Source organism: Sinocyclocheilus grahami, unplaced genomic scaffold (assembly GCF_001515645.1).
Source record: "Sinocyclocheilus grahami isolate Dianchi unplaced genomic scaffold, SAMN03320097.WGS_v1.1 scaffold150.1, whole genome shotgun sequence".
NCBI lineage: Eukaryota > Metazoa > Chordata > Actinopteri > Cypriniformes > Cyprinidae > Sinocyclocheilus > Sinocyclocheilus grahami.
Genome location: NW_015505329.1, coordinates 2,194,706 through 2,220,095, shown reverse-complemented (window position 1 = coordinate 2,220,095; position 25,390 = coordinate 2,194,706). Strand labels below are relative to the sequence as shown.

General features: G+C 37.3%; 1 protein-coding gene across 1 annotated transcript in view; it reads left to right on the top strand.

Moving 5' to 3' along the window:
* LOC107592175 (protein SMG5-like) overlaps positions 1-25,390 on the top strand; it is a 28,870-nt gene extending 3,480 nt beyond the window's left edge. Inside the window, exons 2-28 of the mRNA XM_016281577.1 lie at positions 1,226-1,324; positions 1,518-1,641; positions 1,738-1,894; positions 2,436-2,525; positions 2,637-2,726; positions 2,917-2,995; positions 3,185-3,310; positions 5,933-6,001; positions 6,116-6,327; positions 7,241-7,378; positions 7,682-8,533; positions 9,845-10,008; positions 10,157-10,232; positions 10,312-10,487; positions 11,883-12,063; positions 12,909-13,046; positions 13,350-14,201; positions 15,513-15,676; positions 15,825-15,900; positions 15,980-16,155; positions 17,550-17,708; positions 20,106-20,165; positions 20,279-20,438; positions 22,355-22,445; positions 22,636-22,710; positions 22,818-22,956; positions 24,397-25,390. Coding sequence (XP_016137063.1) covers positions 1,226-1,324; positions 1,518-1,641; positions 1,738-1,894; positions 2,436-2,525; positions 2,637-2,726; positions 2,917-2,995; positions 3,185-3,310; positions 5,933-6,001; positions 6,116-6,327; positions 7,241-7,378; positions 7,682-8,533; positions 9,845-10,008; positions 10,157-10,232; positions 10,312-10,487; positions 11,883-12,063; positions 12,909-13,046; positions 13,350-14,201; positions 15,513-15,676; positions 15,825-15,900; positions 15,980-16,155; positions 17,550-17,708; positions 20,106-20,165; positions 20,279-20,438; positions 22,355-22,445; positions 22,636-22,710; positions 22,818-22,956; positions 24,397-24,480 — 4,807 coding nt within the window. The 3' untranslated portion in view covers positions 24,481-25,390. The remainder of the gene's footprint in view (positions 1-1,225; positions 1,325-1,517; positions 1,642-1,737; positions 1,895-2,435; positions 2,526-2,636; positions 2,727-2,916; positions 2,996-3,184; positions 3,311-5,932; positions 6,002-6,115; positions 6,328-7,240; positions 7,379-7,681; positions 8,534-9,844; positions 10,009-10,156; positions 10,233-10,311; positions 10,488-11,882; positions 12,064-12,908; positions 13,047-13,349; positions 14,202-15,512; positions 15,677-15,824; positions 15,901-15,979; positions 16,156-17,549; positions 17,709-20,105; positions 20,166-20,278; positions 20,439-22,354; positions 22,446-22,635; positions 22,711-22,817; positions 22,957-24,396) is intronic.

The window sequence follows — 25,390 nt, the reverse complement described above, 5'->3', positions numbered from 1 at the left end:
TACTCTCCCAGGATCAGTAAACAGTCCTCCATAAAATGTGCTGCACACATCTGAATATTTGGGTTGAAGTGTTCTGGAACAGTGTTGTAAATACAACTTAACCACTGATTTCTAGTCATGTCCATTTTTGGAAGGCCAAACAAAGTAGTTTCGCTTTCACAACGAAACACTGTGTCACATGCGGCGGCCTAGAGTGAGCAGAGGCCGGGGAGTGAGGAACGGCTGGAGGGATAGAGTGAGCAGAGGCGGCGGATTCGACAAAGGAGCGTCCGGAGGGCTTGCAGCAACCACATGTGACGACCCCGGGCTGGACTCCGCTTCGTCCACGGTGAAAGCCGATCCGGCGATCCACAGCGCAAAGTTATAGTATTTCCTCAGCGACCAGCACGGATCAGCTCCAGGCATGACGAAGCAAATATCGTCCTCTTTTGGAAGGCCAAACAAAGTAGTTTCGCTTTCACAACGAATCACACAGTGCCTTCACGACATGGCGGCGGCAACAACAATACTACAGCGAGAATAAAAGTTACGTCTTCTTTCTTTGCGTGAACATTTGAGCGGTGTTATGCAAATCTTCCCACATAGTGATGTAGATATGTGGGGGCGTGTTAGAACGAGGCGTTTTAGGTAGGCATGGCTGACTCTTAACTTTTATAAAGAATATCTCTTTGGATTTGAGACTTTAGTCTTTGCAACTTTACAGATCTTCTTTACGCACCAAGAGCTTGTAACACTCCAAAGAGAAAGAAAAAAATTTAAATCGCATCATATGACCCCTTTAATGCAAAACATTGCTGTTTTGTTTAATAGTGGGAGGTGTCATATTCCAAAAGTATTACGGTCTTTTAGAATCAAAACTTTTTATAATCTTGACAAAATACATATCGTTGGAAAGGTCTGAGTCTCAAGATTCCATATTTGGAAACCATGTTTTGTGATACAAGTAATATTGAGAGGGAAATTCATACATTTGTGATTAAAAAAATGCATTAAAAAATTCAATGGAGTTTGGATGGCACCCGGTGGCTATTTGTAATAAGAGAAAGAAAAAATTGAAATCGCATCATATGACCCCTTTAATGCAAAACATTGCTGTTTTGTTTACATTTCAACCCTGAGGTCAATAATTCAAGTTAATAACTGAAAGTGTTGAATGGGATTTGTTATATTGTGAGTAAGTGGTGTATATAACAGTGTTTTCCTCATTTTTTTGTGTTTTATGTAGGGCTGTTGTGGAAACGGTGCATAAGTTGGATATTATAATCAGCGGCAAGTCATCATATAGGGAGGTCTTCAAACCTGAGAATATCAGTTTGAGGAACAAGTAAGCACAAGTTTATTCTCTCTGCAACCCGACCAGGCACAATACAGTATAATTGGTCTGATTATGTTGTATTTACATGGAAGAGAGAGCCTTTATCGTTGTCACGTCTGTTTATGACACAACAACTCATTAACGTTCCCATATAGTTGCATATCAAGGCTTCTTATTTTATTTATTAAATTTTTTTAACCAGATTGCGGGAACTTTGTGTAAAGCTGATGTTCCTGCACCCTGTGGACTATGGACGCAAGGCAGAAGAGCTGCTGTGGAGGAAGGTCTACTATGAGGTCATTCAGGTCATCAAGACCAACAAGAAGGTACTGTCATGTAACACTGTGCATATTCCATAATTTAAAGTACACTTATTTGCTGTTGTATCTGTCATCAGGCTGAAATCGTGCCTCTCTTTGCAGCATATTCACAGCCGCAGTGCTCTGGAGTGCGCCTACAGGACCCATCTGATCGCTGGGGTGGGTTTCTTTCAACACCTGCTGCTCTACATCCAGTCACACTATCAGCTGGAGTTACAGGACTGCATCGACTGGACACACGTCACTGACCCACTCATCGGTGAGACATGCTTTCATATGCATATTAGAGGCAGCGTTCCTACAGTCATGGAAAACAGAGGGAATTTAAAATCAATCTTAAATATTTCTTATTCAAATGAAAATATAGTCATATATAAATGAATTATTATTCATTATATTAAGATTACTTAATATATTAATATAAAGTAATGTTAATAATAAATAAATAAATATAAAATACTTTTTAGTTTTTTTTTCTTAAATGTCAATTTTATTTCATTTTTATTTAATCAGACCTGAAAAAAAATCATGTAAATTAATTTTTTTGTAAATGTATAATTGTCTAGAAATTCAATTTTTGTGAATGTAATCTATTTAAGGATAATGAAAAATTGGTATCAAGTCATTATAATTGATTGTATAAGTCATGTAAATGTTACAGAAGTTCATTGGTCAAAAAATTTAGGAATACTGTGTAGCAAAATCTCTACTATTCCACAATATATACTGTCTGACTACCCACTTTCAGCATTAGCTGAATGAACCGTACATTAGATAATCTATCTGATTAATGACTGCAGGTCGTAAGAAACCAGTCTCAGCCACCCCTAAAGAGATGGAGTGGGCCCAGATGGCGTGTCACAGATGCCTTGTGTACTTGGGAGATCTTGGTAAGTGTGTTCTCACTTGATATTTAATAAAAACTGCCCCTCAAATCTCTGTCTTGCAGTGTGATTTTATGTTCACATAATCTGAAATCAAGCTGTTTAATGTTTATGAAGCGCGGTACCAAAATGAACTGGCGGGAGTGGAGGCAGAGCAGCTGGCGGAGCGCTTTTATCACCAGGCCCTGTCTGTCGCACCTGACGTCGGTGAGCGAGCCCTTGCTTCTCACATCCTCCATACAACACCTTTTCCTGGCACTGGAGAGCATGCTCTTTTATGATTTTGTCTGTTAAACTGTGAATTTTAATTAACATTTAATGGATTCCTTGTTGTTATTTTTTTTATTTGACTTTCATGTTATTGCATTGGGGAAATCATTTGTTTTGTCTTTTACAGGCATGCCGTATAATCAGCTGGGTACGCTTGCTGGAAGTAAATTTTATAACGTGGAGGCTACTTACTACTACTTGCGCTGGTAAGGCATCTGAGAACAGCATCATATTTAAATCAACAATGAATGGATACAGCAGCATTACAAAGCGGTTTAATGACAATCCTTTTCTTTCCCTTTTGACATGTAGCATCACAGTTTAGTATGATTAGTGTTCGAAGAATCTGATAACCCTGCATGAACAATGACACACTGTTTTTTCCTGTTGAATAGTATTCAGTCGGAGACTCCCTTCGATGGCGCTTATGGGAATTTAAAGCGTCTGTTTGACAAGGCAGCCAAGATGTACCACCAGGTGAAGAAACAGGAGATGAAAAAACTGTCACCATCACGCCAGAGGTGTGTTCCCTCTCTTTCATATACAAATAAAAGACAGGATGGAGGAGTGTTTTTGAAAATATGTTCAGTGTGTTCCTGTTATCTAAATCAGGTTCTCAACCCTTTTGATTTGCTTTCCATCGTTCAACACAGTATTCAAAGGCCCACGGTATTCATATAGGCTATAATATTTCTACTGGTATTTCTGCTGTAATTGAAAAAGCTGCTTGCTTTCAAATTTGTTCTACCACCAGAAACTGTGAGTATCAATATAGTAAATAGACTACAATTATTTTTTTGATTGCAGAAGTTTCAAGAACTGAGTGTTAATAAAATAATAGTTGCTGAGGGAGAACATTAAAAAAATATTTGGTTTGATTTGAATTGATTTTATATTTTTTAACATTTTAATTAGATTTATTTTAAGATAATTTAATTGAATTCAAGAAGTCATCCAGCAGACGCCTAGTACAGAAACACTGATCTAAATTGTGCTTGAAGTGCTCAAGTGATTTTAAGTAATGCTCTAAACCTATCAATATTATGTTTTTCTTCTCTGCCATTTAGCTTTCATAGTCTGATGTTTTTTGAGTGAAATTGGTTGTTTCAGAGGACAAGAAACAACAAGACCAACAGTTTTTTGTGGCACATTTAGACTAAATGCATTAGTACAGTAAATAGGATTACATTTTAATTCAAATTAACTTTTAATGACTCGTTGGTTTTTGAAACCAAAGAAAAGTTAAATTTATTTTATTATTATTATAAATTTTATTACTGGTGCTATCTAAGACAATCATTACTACTATTATTACTCATAGTTTAAACCCATCCCCAAGTATTAATCATCAACGCATTACTTGTCCTGCATTGTTTGTGATGAGGACATAAATGATTACTTAAATTATGCAGCTTTTTAAGGATATGTGTGCTATTGCTTATCTAATTAGTCAGACATGTGATTTTTGCCTGGTGAACAACAAAATTCATAATCTTGATATTAATACTCATCCTAAAGCATAATCCTGTCCTATCTGTATAGTAACCATTGTAGTTTGCATTTAAGAAATCAAGGTTTTTCAAAACTTAAGTCAAGAAGTTTTTGTAATATAGCCCCTGAACCTTATCTAGAGACCGGAATATCAGTAAACAACACCTAACAGTACCCTATAAAGCACTCAGTAACCTGGAAACAAGGGATGTGCCCGAATAGTGAATCCGTAGTCGGAAGGGCACGGAAAACGAATAACACATTTTATGGAGACACTAAAGGGACATGGTTGGCCCGGTTGGTAGCCTGTTACATTACAGTACATAAAATTTCACTTACCACTTAAACAGAGTAAGGAGAGATGAGTGATAGGACGATAGCGAATGATTTCCAGATCCTGAGCACCACTGACAAACATCTAATCTTATAAAATGTGTGATAAGTACTGTCGCGCCGTAGTATACCCAGAGTACGTGTGATCATGAATCTCGAAAATTAAAGTAAAAAGCAAGCGCGCATTCAAAAACAATTTCATTGCCCCGCATATTAATAGCGGCTTCCTGATGCCCGCGATTTAAATATAGTATAACTACCTAACAATATAATTGCGAGAGAAAGCATTGAAATATATTTTTATTATTATTTATGTTGATAGTTTAAACCCATCCCCAAGTATTAATCATCAACGCATTACTTGTCCTGCATTGTTTGTGATGAGGACATAAATGATTACTTAAATTATGCAGCTTTTTAAGGATATGTGTGCTATTGCTTATCTAATTAGTCAGACATGTGATTTTTGCCTGGTGAACAACAAAATTCATAATCTTGATATTAATACTCATCCTAAAGCATAATCCTGTCCTATCTGTATAGTAACCATTGTAGTTTGCATTTAAGAAATCAAGGTTTTTCAAAACTTAAGTCAAGAAGTTTTTGTAATATAGCCCCTGAACCTTATCTAGAGACCGGAATATCAGTAAACAACACCTAACAGTACCCTATAAAGCACTCAGTAACCTGGAAACAAGGGATGTGCCCGAATAGTGAATCCGTAGTCGGAAGGGCACGGAAAACGAATAACACATTTTATGGAGACACTAAAGGGACATGGTTGGCCCGGTTGGTAGCCTGTTACATTACAGTACATAAAATTTCACTTACCACTTAAACAGAGTAAGGAGAGATGAGTGATAGGACGATAGCGAATGATTTCCAGATCCTGAGCACCACTGACAAACATCTAATCTTATAAAATGTGTGATAAGTACTGTCGCGCCGTAGTATACCCAGAGTACGTGTGATCATGAATCTCGAAAATGAAAGTAAAAAGCAAGCGCGCATTCAAAAACAATTTCATTGCCCCGCATATTAATAGCGGCTTCCTGATGCCCGCGATTTAAATATAGTATAACTACCTAACAATATAATTGCGAGAGAAAGCATTGAAATATATTTTTATTATTATTTATGTTCCCTTATATTCCGTATTTATTCCCTTAGGGGTTCTGTAGTTCACGTAATTTCCTTTCCGAACACAGTATTCGGATTCGGGCACATCCCTTCTGGAAACCATACCATAAAGCGTTGTAGCGTCATAGTGTAGACTAGCATGAGCAAGTAGCACTCACATTAAGTTATTCTTGCTTCAGGTCAAAAGACATCAAAAGACTGCTGGTGAGCTTCATGTATTTGCAGAGCCTGCTGCAGCCCAAGAACAGGTGAGAGCATCACCTCCAGTTGAACCTGTTTAATGTTATTAAAAATCATTCCTCACCTGAAAGATATAATTTGAGAATCAAATCAATTTGACTAATATCCTGTCACCTCTTTAGTCTGATGGAGACGGAGCTGACATCACTGTGCCAGTCTGTGCTGGAAGACTTTAACCTGGTGCTGTTCTACCTCCCACTTCCTCCTCATGGCAGCCAGTCAGCCAGTGAGGAGGAGGAAGAGCACGACTCGGTCTGTTCTGTGCTTCCTGACAGCCTCATATTCAAGATGGTGGTGACTTGTCTTATGGTGGTGCACAGTTTGAAGAGAGGGGGTAAGTATGGACTGAAAGAATTGATCACAACATCTGCTGCTCATTTTACGCAAAGTCATCTTGTCGTTAATTATGTTGCAATGAATAAGCAGACAGGTACTGCTTCACCAATCTAAAAATAGTGCTGGTTTCATGAAATTAAATGAAATACTGCATCCTGACCAGATACAACACTGTAAAGGACAAGTGATAAATATACTTAATACCTTTGGTTTGGAACATGTTGTCGGGAACTTACTTAAGACTAGTGGACGACCACTGTTTTTCAACTATGACATATAATTACTTTTATAGTATTTATTCATATTTTGAATTAGATTTTAATTTTTATGTTTTAATTTTAGATAAATATTTAGTTTTGTTATGTGCTTTTGTCATTTGTATTAGTTAGTTTTTTTTATATTTAACTTGAATTTTTATTTCAGTTTTAATAATTTTAGTACTCTATTTTTATTTCAGGGCACCATTTCTAATTTTCATTAGTGTTTCATCTATTTTTTTTTATATTTTATTTCAACTTTATTTTTAATTAATAAAAAAAATTTAATAGTTTGTTTTAGTTGACTATTATAACAAAGAGTGAAAAATTTAAGGGGGTCTGAATACTTTCCGTACCCACTGTATATATATTGTGTGTGTAAAATTGGTTAATGACAAGTAGATATAAAATAAAAAATGTAAATAAACATTTCATGTGAGAATATGCTATGCAATGAAAAACCTGGAAATATCAGGGTGTTTTAAAATTGTATTCCGTCCTTGGAAAAGTCAGGATATTAAAATGATATATCAAATATCTGTCAATTTAATACCCGTTTATTGAACTGTTGGAAGCTTTTAAACCACAGTTCGTATTTAACTTTTTTTGCAAATTAAGTACTAACTCATCTGTGCAACTGTAATTCAATTCTAGCTTCAAAGCAGTACAGTGCCTCCATCGCTTTCACGTTGGCTCTGTTCTCCCATTTGGTCAATCATGTCAACATTCGACTGCAAGCTGAACTGGAGGAGGGCGAGAGTGGCGTCCCACCTCTGCGCACTGATAACACTGGTACTTCTCTTTTCTCTTTTTAATTTTGTCTTTCTGATTATAATGTACTTTTGGGTACGTTTGTAATTTGCCACAGAAGTTGTATCTGTGAAGAATATATGCAGTGCTGCCTTAGATTTTTGCCAATATTTGGAATCTTAGAAAGCACAATAATGTTTTTTTGTCATGAAGCACCTATGGTGCCTTAATGCTTTCTAGTTAGGCAGCTCACTAGGATTTGGAAAAGCTTTTGTTTCTGCTTTTTGCCGTCATGTGACACTTCACTTAAAACTAACCTACCCAATGTGATGCATTTGTTCATAGACGACGCTGATGCCAGAGATCATGGTAGTGCTGCTCTCTCAGAGGAGAGAACCCTGCAGAACGGCTCCCTAGAAGAAGATGATGAAGAGGAGAACGAGGAGAAGAAGAACAAGGAAGACGAGCCTAAGGGGAACGGAAGGACAGCGGGGACAAAGAAAAGCCTGGAGGAGAAAAGATCAGCTGAGGAGAAGCAAAAACAGAAGCGGAAGTTCTCACGGCTCTCTATGCTTCGCCGCAGACGCTGCGCTCACAAGGAGGACGAGAGCGACCTGAGCGAGGGATTTGAGAGTGATGAAGAAGAGGATGAGGAAGGCAGCGGTCTGGTCGACAGTGTGGGAGTTACTACAGTCCAGATGAACTCTTTAGGAAGGGAAGGGCGGAGGGGACCACTGCCAGAGGATGGCAACTGGGAAAGTGGTTCGGAGGAGGATGAGGGCGGCACGGCGTTTGACGTCGAGACGGACTCCGACATGAACAGTCAGGAATCTCGTTCAGACATCGAAGACATGGAGGATGCAGAGAATGTGCCACAACAACAGCAGCAACAAGAGGAAGATGAGCAACCGCAACCGTCTAGGGAGGAGAACTCTACACCTCCAGTAACCAATGGCCCGTTAGTGTCTAATGACGCAAGCATCAGCAGTAACCTGCAGGCCATGTCCTCTCAGCTATTCCAAGCCAAACGCTGCTTTCGACTCGCCCCCACCTTTAGCAATGTACTGCTCCACCCTGCAGCTCCCACTAACCCCGTTCCAGAATCAAACCCTGCCCCAGTCCAAGAAGCCACGCCTCATACTGGAGAAATACCACAAAGCATGAGTCCAGAGATTGCTAATGGAACCAATGACAATGGTAACTTGCTTACAAAAAAGTGATTTTGAGTTTTTTTCCAATTCATTTAGATTATTTTTTTTTTTGCACATTATTTCAGTCTTAAAGGGATAGTTCACCCAAAAATGACAATTTTATGTTTATCTGCTTACCCCCAGGGCATCCAATATGTAGGTGACTTTGTTTCTTCAGTAGAACACAAACGAAGATTTTTAACTCAGTCTGTCAGTTGCAGTCTGTCAGTCTTATAATGTAAGTGAATGGGAATCACGGCTTTGAAAGTAAAAAAAAACATACAGAAACAAAACCAAATTAAACCCTGCAGCTTGTGATGATACATTGATGTGTAAAGACATGAAACGATCGATCTGTGCAAGAAACTGAACAGTATTTATATGGTTTTTTACCTCTGATTTACTGCAATGTCCGAACTGTCTTGAGCACGTTCGTGTCGTCGTCTTCAGCCGGCGCGTGACGCGTCTTCTTCTTGCTTTACGGTTGATCGCAGACTTATAAGTGCATTACCGCCAAAGTCTGCGATCTGTTTTTTTGATTCTCAAAGCCGTGATTCCCATTCACTTTATATCCCATTATATGACTGACAAACTGCAACGGTATGAGTTAAAAATCTTCGTTTGTCTTCTACTGAAGAAATAAAGTCACCTACATCTTGGATGCCCTGGGGGTAAGCAGATAAACATCAAATTTTCATTTTTAGGTGAACTATCCCTTTAAACTACTTTTTATGCTTTACACTACCATTTAAAAAGTTTGGGCCTAGTAAGAAGTTTCTTATGCTTCCCAAAGTTGCATTTATTGGATCAAAAATACAGAAAAAAAAACATTAATACTGTTTTAAATGACCATTTAAAATACTTGATTTCTGTTTTACTGTATTTTAAAATGTAGTTTATTCCTGTGATTCAAAGATGAATTTTCAGCATAATTACTCCAGTCTTTAGTGTCACATGATCCTTCAAAAATCATTCTAATATTCTGATTTGGTGCATGAGAAATTTCTTATTATTAAGATTAATTTTATATATACTACATATTAAGGTTTCTTTCTATTATCAATGCAGGAAACAGTTGCACTGCTTTGATGAATAGAAAGTAAAAAAAGTTACTAACCCCCAAATTTTGAACAGTAGTGTATAATTTTTAAGAAATTTGAAGTTTAAAACTCTGATGTAACATTTCCAAAAGCCTGAAATTACCTAAAACCTTAACACTGTACTGTTACTCTGCCTTTCAAGCACTGTTATTTCCTTCAAAAAGTGCATATTTAGTCCATTCTTAAAAAACTAAGAATATTTGATTTGTCGTACACAGATTCTGATTCTGAGGGCAGTGAGCACAGCAACCATTCGTTTCACAGTGAGAAAACCCTTTCTGAGCGACTGGTGATTCTGACCAATCAGGGTCTCATCCAGGTGGTGAAGGTCTTCTTGGATTGGCTGAGGACGAACACTGATATCATCCTCATGTGCGCTCAGGTACATGTGAATCTGAAATTGTGCATTTTACCAGAGTAAACAGCATAATCATTTGTTTGCTTAGGTATTGTTATATGTTGTTTCTGTTATACATGTTGGTACTGTTATACATTGTATACATGATGGTCTTTGGTATCTACCCAAACAGAGTTCTCAGAGCTTGTGGAACAGACTCTCAGTGCTGCTTAATTTGCTTCCTGAGGGCAGCAAGATGTTAGAAACAGGTAAGAGATATCAGTTTATAAAAACAGTTTTATTAATGGATTAAATAATAACAAGATTTTTTCTCTGGTTCTCTTGCAGATTTAGGTCTGAATAAGCATGTAACAGAACTGCTGAATGAGTGTGAGCAGCCTGGTTTGGTCCAGACGCTGCTCTTACCAGAGGATCTGGCCCTCCGTCACCTTCCTGCCCTCAGCGTAGCCCATCGACGCCTGGACTTCACTAGCCAGAGACCCCCTCTTACCCCTCTGGATGAGGTAACCATCACACTTACCTCCTTGTGTGCTCATAGGAAGGACACATGGAAGAATTTTTGTGGCAGCTGTGCTGTTTCACTATTTTCCTTTTTAAGTATTTTTACCAATTCAAAAATGTATCTGAACAACTGATTCAACAATTTGTTTGTGTCATCAAAGACATTTAAATCATATGTTTCATGTATGACTGTCTTTGTTCTTTGTGTTCATTTAGTTAAAACTGTGTGGAAAAGAAAAAAATTACTGATAACTAGATTTTTACTACATTTTGCTTGCATTTGAGTCTTAACTCTAATTAATGGTACTTATATACACTACTATTTAAAAGTTTGGGGTCAGTAAGATTATAATTTTTTTTTGTAGCCGAACTGTTCTCAACATTCATAATAATACGAAATGTTTCTTGAGCATCAAATCAGCATCAGAATGATTTCTGAAGGATCATATGACAATAAAGACTTGAGTAATGATGCTGAAAATTCAGCTTTGCCATCATAGAAATAAATTACACTTTTAAGTAAGGGATGATGTACATCCAGCCAGTTGTTATCTCAGAATAAACCCCGACAGGGTGATCAGGACCCCAACTTGAAGCGGAGGGGTCTTGTATTAGCCTGAAGGGGTTTATTCTGAGATAACAACCGGCTAGATGTACATTATCCTGCTTATTACACAGCTAAAAAGATTTGTTTTTACCATATGTTGAAATGAATGCTGAAGTCTTCCATTGTAACACGCTGTGGTTAAGGGTTTTCAGTCACAAGATGGCGCCAGACAGTCAACGATAGCGGAGTGACTCGTTAAGCATATAAGTAGTATCGGTCAAGATAACTCGTAGTACCCGGATGAGCGGTGTGTTATTCAATTTGGCGGTTGTTATCTGGGAATAACATACCGCTGGATGGTGCGATTGACTAATCAGAATCAAGTATTCCACAGAGCCATGTAATAAATATTTAAATAGAAAACAATTATTTTAAATAGTAATAATATTTCGCTAGTATTGCTGTTTTTATTGTATCTTTTATCAAATAAATGCAGCCTCGGTGTGCATAAGAGATTTAAAAAAAAAAAAACATTAAAGTCTTACCGATTCAAAAATTTTAAGCGGTAGTGTATATGTAAACAAAAAATTATATATTATAATAGAATAATTTTGTGGTGCTTCAAAAGTACTAAAACAATTGTAATCCTTACATTTCTTAGGATTCTCACTCATCCCTACATGACTATCATTTTTCACAGTAATGTTTGTTCAGTGAAAATTGAGCACTTGATTGCAGCTAATTAGAATGCAGAGGGTTTCGTTACATTACACAAGTATAATTAACATTCAGTGTCTTTTGCATTCTCTCATGTTCCTCTTTTATGTCTTGTTTTCTCGGTGCTGTCCAGTGTGTGGTGCGTGTGTGCTGCATTCGCAGCTTTGGCCACTTCCTCACAAATCTCCAAGGCAACGTATTGCACTTCAACCCGGAGGCGGGCATCTTTACCAGCATCAGCCAATCAGAGCAGGACAACCTGGTTCAGCAGGCCAAGGCCCAGTTCCGCATGGTAAAAGACATGAGATTGAATAGTAATGAAAGAAAGGCATAAAAGCAAACTATTAGTGGAGCAATAACAGCTTTGTATTGATTTACACTCTGAACTTTTTTTCTCTTGAAACAGTAACTCAGCTGATCTCTTTTGTGTGTTCAGATGCATTGGCTCGATTGGGGATTTCAGTAGTCGTAGCACTTAAATATTTGCAGAAATAGTCACTGAAAGTGTATCTTAATGATAGGGTCCACACAGACATGTCTACAGTAAAGAAAACAAGTCTTTTTTTCATAAAACCTCACCACATTTGTGAGCTTTTGCTTGAGAGCCTTATGTTGCCAAGCAACCATGCAGCCCTTACGGGTAGAACAAAGCAAAGGGTCTGAATACTTAGGATCATGTGATATTTCAGTTTTTCTTTTTTAATAAATCTGCAAAAATGTCAACAATTCTGTGTTTTTCTGTCAATATGGGGTGCTGTGTGTACATTAATGAGGAAAAAAAATTAACTTAAATGATTTTAGCAAATGGCTGCAATATAACAAAGAGTGAAAAATTTAAGGGGGTCTGAATACTTTCCGTACCCACTGTATATATATTGTGTGTGTAAAATTGGTTAATGACAAGTAGATATAAAATAAAAAATGTAAATAAACATTTCATGTGAGAATATGCTATGCAATGAAAAACCTGGAAATATCAGGGTGTTTTAAAATTGTATTCCGTCCTTGGAAAAGTCAGGATATTAAAATGATATATCAAATATCTGTCAATTTAATACCCGTTTATTGAACTGTTGGAAGCTTTTAAACCACAGTTCGTATTTAACTTTTTTTGCAAATTAAGTACTAACTCATCTGTGCAACTGTAATTCAATTCTAGCTTCAAAGCAGTACAGTGCCTCCATCGCTTTCACGTTGGCTCTGTTCTCCCATTTGGTCAATCATGTCAACATTCGACTGCAAGCTGAACTGGAGGAGGGCGAGAGTGGCGTCCCACCTCTGCGCACTGATAACACTGGTACTTCTCTTTTCTCTTTTTAATTTTGTCTTTCTGATTATAATGTACTTTTGGGTACGTTTGTAATTTGCCACAGAAGTTGTATCTGTGAAGAATATATGCAGTGCTGCCTTAGATTTTTGCCAATATTTGGAATCTTAGAAAGCACAATAATGTTTTTTTGTCATGAAGCACCTATGGTGCCTTAATGCTTTCTAGTTAGGCAGCTCACTAGGATTTGGAAAAGCTTTTGTTTCTGCTTTTTGCCGTCATGTGACACTTCACTTAAAACTAACCTACCCAATGTGATGCATTTGTTCATAGACGACGCTGATGCCAGAGATCATGGTAGTGCTGCTCTCTCAGAGGAGAGAACCCTGCAGAACGGCTCCCTAGAAGAAGATGATGAAGAGGAGAACGAGGAGAAGAAGAACAAGGAAGACGAGCCTAAGGGGAACGGAAGGACAGCGGGGACAAAGAAAAGCCTGGAGGAGAAAAGATCAGCTGAGGAGAAGCAAAAACAGAAGCGGAAGTTCTCACGGCTCTCTATGCTTCGCCGCAGACGCTGCGCTCACAAGGAGGACGAGAGCGACCTGAGCGAGGGATTTGAGAGTGATGAAGAAGAGGATGAGGAAGGCAGCGGTCTGGTCGACAGTGTGGGAGTTACTACAGTCCAGATGAACTCTTTAGGAAGGGAAGGGCGGAGGGGACCACTGCCAGAGGATGGCAACTGGGAAAGTGGTTCGGAGGAGGATGAGGGCGGCACGGCGTTTGACGTCGAGACGGACTCCGACATGAACAGTCAGGAATCTCGTTCAGACATCGAAGACATGGAGGATGCAGAGAATGTGCCACAACAACAGCAGCAACAAGAGGAAGATGAGCAACCGCAACCGTCTAGGGAGGAGAACTCTACACCTCCAGTAACCAATGGCCCGTTAGTGTCTAATGACGCAAGCAAACCTGCAGACCTGCAGGCCATGTCCTCTCAGCTATTCCAAGCCAAACGCTGCTTTCGACTCGCCCCCACCTTTAGCAATCCACCCTGCCACCCTGCAGCTCCCACTAACCCCGTTCCAGAATCAAACCCTGCCCCAGTCCAAGAAGCCACGCCTCATACTGGAGAAATACCACAAAGCATGAGTCCAGAGATTGCTAATGGAACCAATGACAATGGTAACTTGCTTACAAAAAAGTGATTTTGAGTTTTTTTCCAATTCATTTAGATTATTTTTTTTTTTGCACATTATTTCAGTCTTAAAGGGATAGTTCACCCAAAAATGACAATTTTATGTTTATCTGCTTACCCCCAGGGCATCCAATATGTAGGTGACTTTGTTTCTTCAGTAGAACACAAACGAAGATTTTTAACTCAGTCTGTCAGTTGCAGTCTGTCAGTCTTATAATGTAAGTGAATGGAAATCACGGCTTTGAAAGTTAAAAAAAACATACAGAAACAAAACCAAATTAAACCCTGCAGCTTGTGATGATACATTGATGTGTAAAGACATGAAACGATCGATCTGTGCAAGAAACTGAACAGTATTTATATGGTTTTTTACCTCTGATTTACTGCAATGTCCGAACTGTCTTGAGCACGTTCGTGTCGTCGTCTTCAGCCGGCGCGTGACGCGTCTTCTTCTTGCTTTACGGTTGATCGCAGACTTATAAGTGCATTACCGCCAAAGTCTGCGATCTGTTTTTTTGATTCTCAAAGCCGTGATTCCCATTCACTTTATATCCCATTATATGACTGACAAACTGCAACGGTATGAGTTAAAAATCTTCGTTTGTCTTCTACTGAAGAAATAAAGTCACCTACATCTTGGATGCCCTGGGGGTAAGCAGATAAACATCAAATTTTCATTTTTAGGTGAACTATCCCTTTAAACTACTTTTTATGCTTTACACTACCATTTAAAAAGTTTGGGCCTAGTAAGAAGTTTCTTATGCTTCCCAAAGTTGCATTTATTGGATCAAAAATACAGAAAAAAAAACATTAATACTGTTTTAAATGACCATTTAAAATACTTGATTTCTGTTTTACTGTATTTTAAAATGTAGTTTATTCCTGTGATTCAAAGATGAATTTTCAGCATAATTACTCCAGTCTTTAGTGTCACATGATCCTTCAAAAATCATTCTAATATTCTGATTTGGTGCATGAGAAATTTCTTATTATTAAGATTAATTTTATATATACTACATATTAAGGTTTCTTTCTATTATCAATGCAGGAAACAGTTGCACTGCTTTGATGAATAGAAAGTAAAAAAAGTTACTAACCCCCAAATTTTGAACAGTAGTGTATAATTTTTAAGAAATTTGAAGTTTAAAACTCTGATGTAACATTTCCAAAAGCCTGAAATTACCTAAAACCTTAACACTGTACTGTTACTCTGCCTTTCAAGCACTGTTATTTCCTTCAAAAAGTGCATATTTAGTCCATTCTTAAAAAACTAAGAATATTTGATTTGTCGTACACAGATTCTGATTCTGAGGGCAGTGAGCACAGCAACCATTCGTTTCACAGTGAGAAAACCCTTTCTGAGCGACTGGTGATTCTGACCAATCAGGGTCTCATCCAGGTGGTGAAGGTCTTCTTGGATTGGCTGAGGACGAACACTGATATCATCCTCATGTGCGCTCAGGTACATGTGAATCTGAAATTGTGCATTTTACCAGAGTAAACAGCATAATCATTTGTTTGCTTAGGTATTGTTATATGTTGTTTCTGTTATACATGTTGGTACTGTTATACATTGTATACATGATGGTCTTTGGTATCTACCCAAACAGAGTTCTCAGAGCTTGTGGAACAGACTCTCAGTGCTGCTTAATTTGCTTCCTGAGGGCAGCAAGATGTTAGAAACAGGTAAGAGATATCAGTTTATAAAAACAGTTTTATTAATGGATTAAATAATAACAAGATTTTTTCTCTGGTTCTCGTGCAGATTTAGGTCTGAATAAGCATGTAACAGAACTGCTGAATGAGTGTGAGCAGCCTGGTTTGGTCCAGACGCTGCTCTTACCAGAGGATCTGGCCCTCCGTCACCTTCCTGCCCTCAGCGTAGCCCATCGACGCCTGGACTTCACTAGCCAGAGACCCCCTCTTACCCCTCTGGATGAGGTAACCATCACACTTACCTCCTTGTGTGCTCATAGGAAGGACACATGGAAGAATTTTTGTGGCAGCTGTGCTGTTTCACTATTTTCCTTTTTAAGTATTTTTACCAATTCAAAAATGTATCTGAACAACTGATTCAACAATTTGTTTGTGTCATCAAAGACATTTAAATCATATGTTTCATGTATGACTGTCTTTGTTCTTTGTGTTCATTTAGTTAAAACTGTGTGGAAAAGAAAAAAATTACTGATAACTAGATTTTTACTACATTTTGCTTGCATTTGAGTCTTAACTCTAATTAATGGTACTTATATACACTACTATTTAAAAGTTTGGGGTCAGTAAGATTATAATTTTTTTTTGTAGCCGAACTGTTCTCAACATTCATAATAATACGAAATGTTTCTTGAGCATCAAATCAGCATCAGAATGATTTCTGAAGGATCATATGACAATAAAGACTTGAGTAATGATGCTGAAAATTCAGCTTTGCCATCATAGAAATAAATTACACTTTTAAGTAAGGGATGATGTACATCCAGCCAGTTGTTATCTCAGAATAAACCCCGACAGGGTGATCAGGACCCCAACTTGAAGCGGAGGGGTCTTGTATTAGCCTGAAGGGGTTTATTCTGAGATAACAACCGGCTAGATGTACATTATCCTGCTTATTACACAGCTAAAAAGATTTGTTTTTACCATATGTTGAAATGAATGCTGAAGTCTTCCATTGTAACACGCTGTGGTTAAGGGTTTTCAGTCACAAGATGGCGCCAGACAGTCAACGATAGCGGAGTGACTCGTTAAGCATATAAGTAGTATCGGTCAAGATAACTCGTAGTACCCGGATGAGCGGTGTGTTATTCAATTTGGCGGTTGTTATCTGGGAATAACATACCGCTGGATGGTGCGATTGACTAATCAGAATCAAGTATTCCACAGAGCCATGTAATAAATATTTAAATAGAAAACAATTATTTTAAATAGTAATAATATTTCGCTAGTATTGCTGTTTTTATTGTATCTTTTATCAAATAAATGCAGCCTCGGTGTGCATAAGAGATTTAAAAAAAAAAAACATTAAAGTCTTACCGATTCAAAAATTTTAAGCGGTAGTGTATATGTAAACAAAAAATTATATATTATAATAGAATAATTTTGTGGTGCTTCAAAAGTACTAAAACAATTGTAATCCTTACATTTCTTAGGATTCTCACTCATCCCTACATGACTATCATTTTTCACAGTAATGTTTGTTCAGTGAAAATTGAGCACTTGATTGCAGCTAATTAGAATGCAGAGGGTTTCGTTACATTACACAAGTATAATTAACATTCAGTGTCTTTTGCATTCTCTCATGTTCCTCTTTTATGTCTTGTTTTCTCGGTGCTGTCCAGTGTGTGGTGCGTGTGTGCTGCATTCGCAGCTTTGGCCACTTCCTCACAAATCTCCAAGGCAACGTATTGCACTTCAACCCGGAGGCGGGCATCTTTACCAGCATCAGCCAATCAGAGCAGGACAACCTGGTTCAGCAGGCCAAGGCCCAGTTCCGCATGGTAAAAGACATGAGATTGAATAGTAATGAAAGAAAGGCATAAAAGCAAACTATTAGTGGAGCAATAACAGCTTTGTATTGATTTACACTCTGAACGTTTTTTCTCTTGAAACAGTAACTCAGCTGATCTCTTTTGTGTGTTCAGATGCATTGGCTCGATTGGGGATTTCAGTAGTCGTAGCACTTAAATATTTGCAGAAATAGTCACTGAAAGTGTATCTTAATGATAGGGTCCACACAGACATGTCTACAGTAAAGAAAACAAGTCTTTTTTTCATAAAACCTCACCACATTTGTGAGCTTTTGCTTGAGAGCCTTATGTTGCCAAGCAACCATGCAGCCCTTACGGGTAGAACAAATGATGGTTGAAGTGCCACCTTGCTGTGCCGGTGAAGAGGCGGCTCTTTCTGGTACAATTTCATTAAAACCGTCAGGGTCTGCGAATGAAAAGAATGGCTGGCAGTCCATGACAAGCTCATGGAATAAGTCTGCAGTGAAAGGCGCAGATCTCTCATAAGACGCCACTACAGCACGACCACGGCAATCAGCATGAACTTTGTGTCCCTGCTGTTAAATAAGCTCAGAGTTTGAGAGTCCTATATGATTTTCAAAAGCAGTTTCTGTTGGTTGTAGTCTGCATTTGTGCTGTCCTACAGATATCCTGATTAGATCTTGTTGCATGTGTGTAAACAGCAAAGTAAGAAAATTAGATTTAGAATTTTCCGTTTCTGACATTCAGCCAACATCTTAACACTCGCATCCAATTGTCCTCTTAATTTAGATTTTTAATCATTGTTAAATGTCAGATAGTGTTAGATCTAATCTGAAACCCATCTTTTGTCATTCAGGTGAGGTTAGTGGAAGCACAGGAGTTCATGCACATGAATCATGCAGTCTTTAGGCAAAACTCAATGTTTTGAATGCACAAAAATGTAACTTTATGCAGATCCAAAGATGAACACAGAACTCGTGGAGGGTTTTAAAATGTTTCTGACATTCAGCCAACATCTTAACACTCGCATCCAATTGTCCTCTTAATTTAGATTTTTAATCATTTTTAAATGTCAGATAGTGTTAGATCTAATCTGAAACCCATCTTTTGTCATTCAGGTGAGGTTAGTGGAAGCACAGGAGTTCATGCACATGAATCATGCAGTCTTTAGGCAAAACTCAATGTTTTGAATGCACAAAAATGTAACTTTATGCAGATCCAAAGATGAACACGGAACTCGTGGAGGGTTTTAAAATGTTGGATAGCAGCGGTAGGCTATCAGTCCATTTTGTCCTGCTTTATTGATCCTGTTTTAGTCATTACAGATATTTTGGTCTGTAAGACATAATGACTAAAAAGTTCTCCAACATTTCTGTTTGACAGTATCCGCCTCTATTGTCAAGTGTGCTGTGCGTTTAAACAGTGACATTATATACACTACCATTTAAAGGTTTGGGTTTGTTAAGATTTTTTTTTTTTAATTGATTTTGAAAGTGTATTATGCTTAACAAGGATGCATTTATCTGATCAACCATACAGTTAAGCTAATATTGTAAAATAGTATTGCCATTTAAAATAGCTGTTTTGTATTTGAATATATTTTAAAATGTCATTAATTCCTGTGATGTTAAAGCTGAATTTTCAGCATCATTACTCCAGTCTTTAGTGTCACATGATCCTTCAGAAATCATTCTAATATGCTGATTTAGTGCTTAAGAAACATTTAGTATTATCAGTGTGTTGAATCGTAGTATAACAGTTGTGCTGCTTATTTTTTTGGAGTATATTTTTCAGGATTCTTTTAATATAATGTTTAACAGAACAGCATTAATTTGAAATAGGTTCTTGGTGTAACAATATGAATGAAAGTCCAACTTTTAAACGGTAGTGTATAAAAGAAACAGAAAACGTCTGAAGACAAGAAACATATGGAGCATGGTATTTTTTGCATACAGTTAGGGCACAGTATGCAAAGCAATGTCATCTCCAAAGCCATCTTAAGATTTATAGAAGAACAAACACTTGTGTTTTATATTTCATATTTATCTCTCAGCCTTTCTTTTTCCTTTCTCTTATATTATTGCCTTTGGTGGGAATATAATGTGTGAAACAGCAAGGTGCCCTTTTTGTAGTTCACTTCCCAGAATAGTAAGGTTAAAGATATCTGTGGGTTTAATCATTCATCTCTTTAAGGGAGCTTTAAGGTATTCTTTTAAAAAGAAATGCACAAACCACCTGATCTTTTTATGTATGTGTCTGTCTGTTTACAGTATACTACTCCTCTATTTATCTTCCTTATTAAGGTCAAAAATATATTTAGCTCCTTATTCACACCTTGTGTTTACTGAGGGTAAAATCTGAGTCATGTTTTGAGGTTATATTGACCTTGCCTCGGCTCGTCCACAGGCGGAGGAGGAAGCTCGCAGAAACCGACTCATGAGAGATATGGCCCAGTTGCGCCTACAGGTCAGACCAGCTGTTGGGTTTATTTGTAACTTTTGTTAATGCACATCTGGCTCACAACATTTATCCAAATAAAAAATGTATCCGCAGTAATGAAGCATTTCCTCTGTCTGCAGTTGGAGGTCTCTCAGCTGGAGGGAAGTCTGCAGCAGCCCAAAGCGCAGTCCTCCATGTCTCCTTATCTGGTGCCAGATACCGCGGTTCTCTGCCAGCACCTGGGGCTGCTCAGACAGCTGGCTGCCAGCGGCTGCTTCATCATCATCATCCCTCGCACAGGTCAGCCCGCGTGTCTCCTCTCGTCTCCTAATGAGAGTTTCCACAGTTGTGAGAAATCTGGAAATGGCAGGGGATTTAAAAATTGTTTTTCAAGTCTGGAAATGTCATGCAATTTAATTGAATCTTATTAATTCATTAATTTCTATAGTGAATGCATATTTATCTGTTTATACTCTGCTGGTCAGCTATTTAACAGTGTTATTGTTAACTAAAACAATTAAAATCTTTTTTTATTATTATTATTATTAAAGGCGAAATGAAATATTTATATTTTAAATATTTGATGGAAAAACTGAAACTTGAATACAAATTAGAAATAAGTAAGTTTAAATTAAAGTGCTAAAATTACTAAAACTGAAATAAAATAAAATAAAGCTATATTGAAGTACAAAAAAAAACTAATAAAAATGACAAGCACAAAACAAAATTACTGACAAAAAGCAAATGCTAATAAATACGATATAAATAATACTTAAATAACACTGCTAGTTATTGTGTATAAGTTTAAATAAAATATTTACATTTTAATATTTGATGAAAAACAAAAAAATTATGTATCCGCAGTAATGAAGCATTTCCTCTGTCTGCAGTTGGAGGTCTCTCAGCTGGAGGGAAGTCTGCAGCAGCCCAAAGCGCAGTCCTCCATGTCTCCTTATCTGGTGCCAGATACCGCGGTTCTCTGCCAGCACCTGGGGCTGCTCAGACAGCTGGCTGCCAGCGGCTGCTTCATCATCATCATCCCTCGCACAGGTCAGCCCGCGTGTCTCCTCTCGTCTCCTAATGAGAGTTTCCACAGTTGTGAGAAATCTGGAAATGGCAGGGGATTTAAAAATTGTTTTTCAAGTCTGGAAATGTCATGCAATTTAATTGAATCTTATTAATTCATTAATTTCTATAGTGAATGCATATTTATCTGTTTATACTCTGCTGGTCAGCTATTTAACAGTGTTATTGTTAACTAAAACAATTAAAATCTTTTTTTATTATTATTATTATTAAAGGCGAAATGAAATATTTATATTTTAAATATTTGATGGAAAAACTGAAACTTGAATACAAATTAGAAATAAGTAAGTTTAAATTAAAGTGCTAAAATTACTAAAACTGAAATAAAATAAAATAAAGCTATATTGAAGTACAAAAAAAAAACTAATAAAAATGACAAGCACAAAACAAAATTACTGACAAAAAGCAAATGCTAATAAATACGATATAAATAATACTTAAATAACACTGCTAGTTATTGTGTATAAGTTTAAATAAAATATTTACATTTTAATATTTGATGAAAAACAAAAAAATGAGAAATGGATGTTTAAGATGAAGTAATAAAATTCCTGAAATAAAAATAAATTAAAGCTGTATAGAAATATAAAAAAAGACAAAAACATAAAATTGCTCAAATTAAAATAGCTGATATATAAAAATATAAGCTCATTCAAAATATTAATAAATACTATAATAGCATAAACAATACTAAAATAACTAAAGTCCTGCAAATAATTTTTTTTGAGTTGGTCAAAATGGTTCACAAATCATTCTGAATGTTTTATTAGCATGTCAGTCTGACTCAAAATGATTTTTAGCGATCCTTATTCAGTCTAGAAACTGGGAAAGTCATGGAAAAGGAAATTCATCTTTAAAAAAAGAGTAGCAGCCCTGTGAATCGTCTTGGCGTAGATACTTGACATCTGTATGGCATCTTGTGATTTAATTGGCCAATATTTTTAATTGGCTAGCAGAATGTTTACACTAGTTCTTTTTAATCGCTGCACTTTAAATGATTCAAGCTCTAAACTCCTCCAGTTTGTACCTCAGAAGTAATGAAAAGTATGGACTTTTTGTACAGAACGTGCGCCAGGAATGATGTGTTTGTACAAATTGCTTGACTGAGATGAATTTCTGATCTCTTGCAGTGATTGATGGTCTGGATTTGCTGAAGAAAGAGAACTCTGGAGCGAGAGATGGAATCAGATTCCTTGAGACAGAGTTCCGGAAGGGGAACAGGTACGTTTTGAACTCATGAGAGAGTTTTAGCCACGCTGGTATTGTAAAACTCTTCCAAACTGTAGACGGCAGACCTGTAAAACAAGATGTCTGATTCTAACATGCATTTCAATTTGAGACGGCGCTATTGAGAAAGTCTACGGTTTAATGTTTCACGCTTGAGCTTTTATTGTCACTGATTATGCAACAGGTACATCCGCTGCCAGAAAGAGTCGGGAAGAAGCTTTGAGAGAGACAAATTAAAACGACAGGACATTGAAGCCTGGTAAGCCACATCCCCTTCACTTCTATTTTGTCATTTTGACTGCAGTCTTGAAGTCCTGTAGGGTTTTCTGCAGACACTGTCTCAACTCTGATTGTTCCTGTTGACAGGCACCTGTATAAGATGGTGGACAGCTGTCGCCAGCTGACGGGATCTCAGAGCAGTGGAGATGAAGACACCGCTGGCATGGTGACCATTCTGACAGGACACTCACTAGAGGAGCTGACTGAAAGATCAGCTTCCATGAAGGTCAGCCGGGCATTAGCAGACTGCAAATAAACTTTTACCATCATAATAGAATGGTATTGTAGAACATTATAACATAGTATAAGATAATTTTTTGGCGAAATTTACTTTAAATTGATTAAAAGTGACAGTAAAGATCTTTATGATGTTACAGAAGATTTCAAATAAATACTGTTCTTTTGAACTTTGTATTCATGAAAGATTCCTGAACACATCTATCCATTTCCACAAAAATATTAAGCAGCACAACAGTTTTCAACATTTGATGATAATAGGAATGTTTCTTGAGCAGCAAATCGCATCATTAAAGTTGTCCAAATGAAGTTCTTAGCAATGCATATTACTAATCAAAAATTAAGTTTCGATATATTTACGGTAGGAAATTTACAAAATATCTTCATGGAACATGATGATTTGGCATTAAAGAAAAATCTATCATTTTGACCCATACAATGTATGTTTGGCTATTGCTACAAATATACCCCAGCGACTTAAGACTGCTTTTGTGCTCCAGGATCACATATGTATATATATATCTGTGTATATGTGTATGTATGTAAATCGTTCAAAAGTTTGGGATCAGTACAATTTTTAATGTATTTTAAAGAAGTCTCTTATTCTCATAAAGGCTGCATTTATTTTATCAAAAGTACAGTGATGTTAAATATTATTACAATTTAAAATAGCGGTCTTCTATTTTAATATAGTTCAAAATATAATTTATTCCTGTGATTTATAACGAGAAAACAACTCTCGTTATGTCGATATAATGAGAAAATTAAGTCGTTATAACGAGAAAACAACTCTCGTTATGTCGATATAATGAGAAAATTAAGTCGTTATAACGAGAAAACAACTCTCGTTATGTCGATATAATGAGAAAATTAAGTCGTTATAACGAGAAAACAACTCTCGTTATGTCGATATAACGAGAAAATAAGTCGTTATAACGAGAAAACAAGAAGGAAAAAAAAAATAAGGCATGGCCGCTTAGAACTTCCGTACAAAGCTGAATTTTCAGCAGTTAAATGTCAAAAAGAACAGCATTTATGCATTTTTTTGTAGAAATCTTTAGCATTGCTTTACTATCAGAAGTCTTTACTATCACTTTTTTTTTCTTTTTCCAATTTAACATATCTTTGCTGAATAAAAGTATTACTTTCTTTAAAAAAAAACAAAAAAAAACATTTGAACAGTAGTGTATATTATTACGAAAGATGAATTTTTTTGGAAAATGCACAATACAGTGGCATGTGTTGCTACTTCTGCTGTAAAATGTTGCTTCTTGATGGAAAAGCTAAGCTGTATTGTAGCATTGCTGCTCCACCCAGACCTAGCAGAATTTAGATCGTCCAGATGTTTCCCTGTAAGAACGCTTAGTGTTATTGCAGTGGGGTCTGTTTGTAAGCTGCATTAACTCTGTGTCCATTGCTCTGGCTGCAGGCGGCTGTCCAGGCGGTGACAGCAGCAGGCATGGAGCTGAAGAGCATCACTGACTTCTACCGACAGTGGAAAGAGATGGGCTGAGAGACGGCGTGGGACGCAGGGGGTCGACTCGGCATTCGGCTGATCGCACACTCACTCCCCCACTCTCTATCTCTCTCTCGCTCTCTCTCTCTCGCTCTCTCTCTCCCACTTTACTGCTCTGTCTGTAACTGCGTCTCCAGGGGAAAAAAACTCAAAAGATGGAGGGTTGGAAGGAAGGAGGGTGCAGGAAGTGTTCAGAGAAAAGAGAAGTCAGAGGAACGGGGGCTTTAACCTTCAACAGCGCATCCTCGACCCAGACACAGGAGGGTTAGAAGAAGCTACAGGGTGAAATAACTCCGTTTAAGTGCCCCTGGTACGCCATAAACAGGCATATATACTGATAAATAGAGTGTATATGTTTTGAGAGAGAGAAACGAACATTCATGTGCATATACATCAAAAACAAACTCATAAATCGAAAAATATAGAACAGTGTTTTTGGATTATTTTTGTCTTCTGGCTACGGTCATGGGGTTGCACTGCCACATGGATGTCTGTGTTCGACCGCAGTGGTGAGCACAGAACAGAAATCATCCTGTCTAGCGTTTACCCTCGACTCCCAGAGTCACGAAGGGTTTAGGGTGTACACTTCTTTTTGATGATTTGTTCTTTCTAACGTGGCTTTCCCCACTGGGTTTTTTTTTTCTTTCTTTTTGCTGTGTAACTTTGTGATTTAATGTATTGTGTTATCTGTGTATGAGCAAGAAGTCTGGCAAATGTTTTTTTTTTATTTTATTTTATTTTTGTATGTCATGTTATTGCCTTTGTATGCTGTGCTGAACACACAGGAATGAGGATGGGTGTAGAGATCCAGTCGCAGACATCATCTGACTCCGGTCACACTCGGCTGTGCTGACAGATGTGGAAGTGTTTCTGCTTGACTCTAAACATGAGATTACTACTCAGCAAA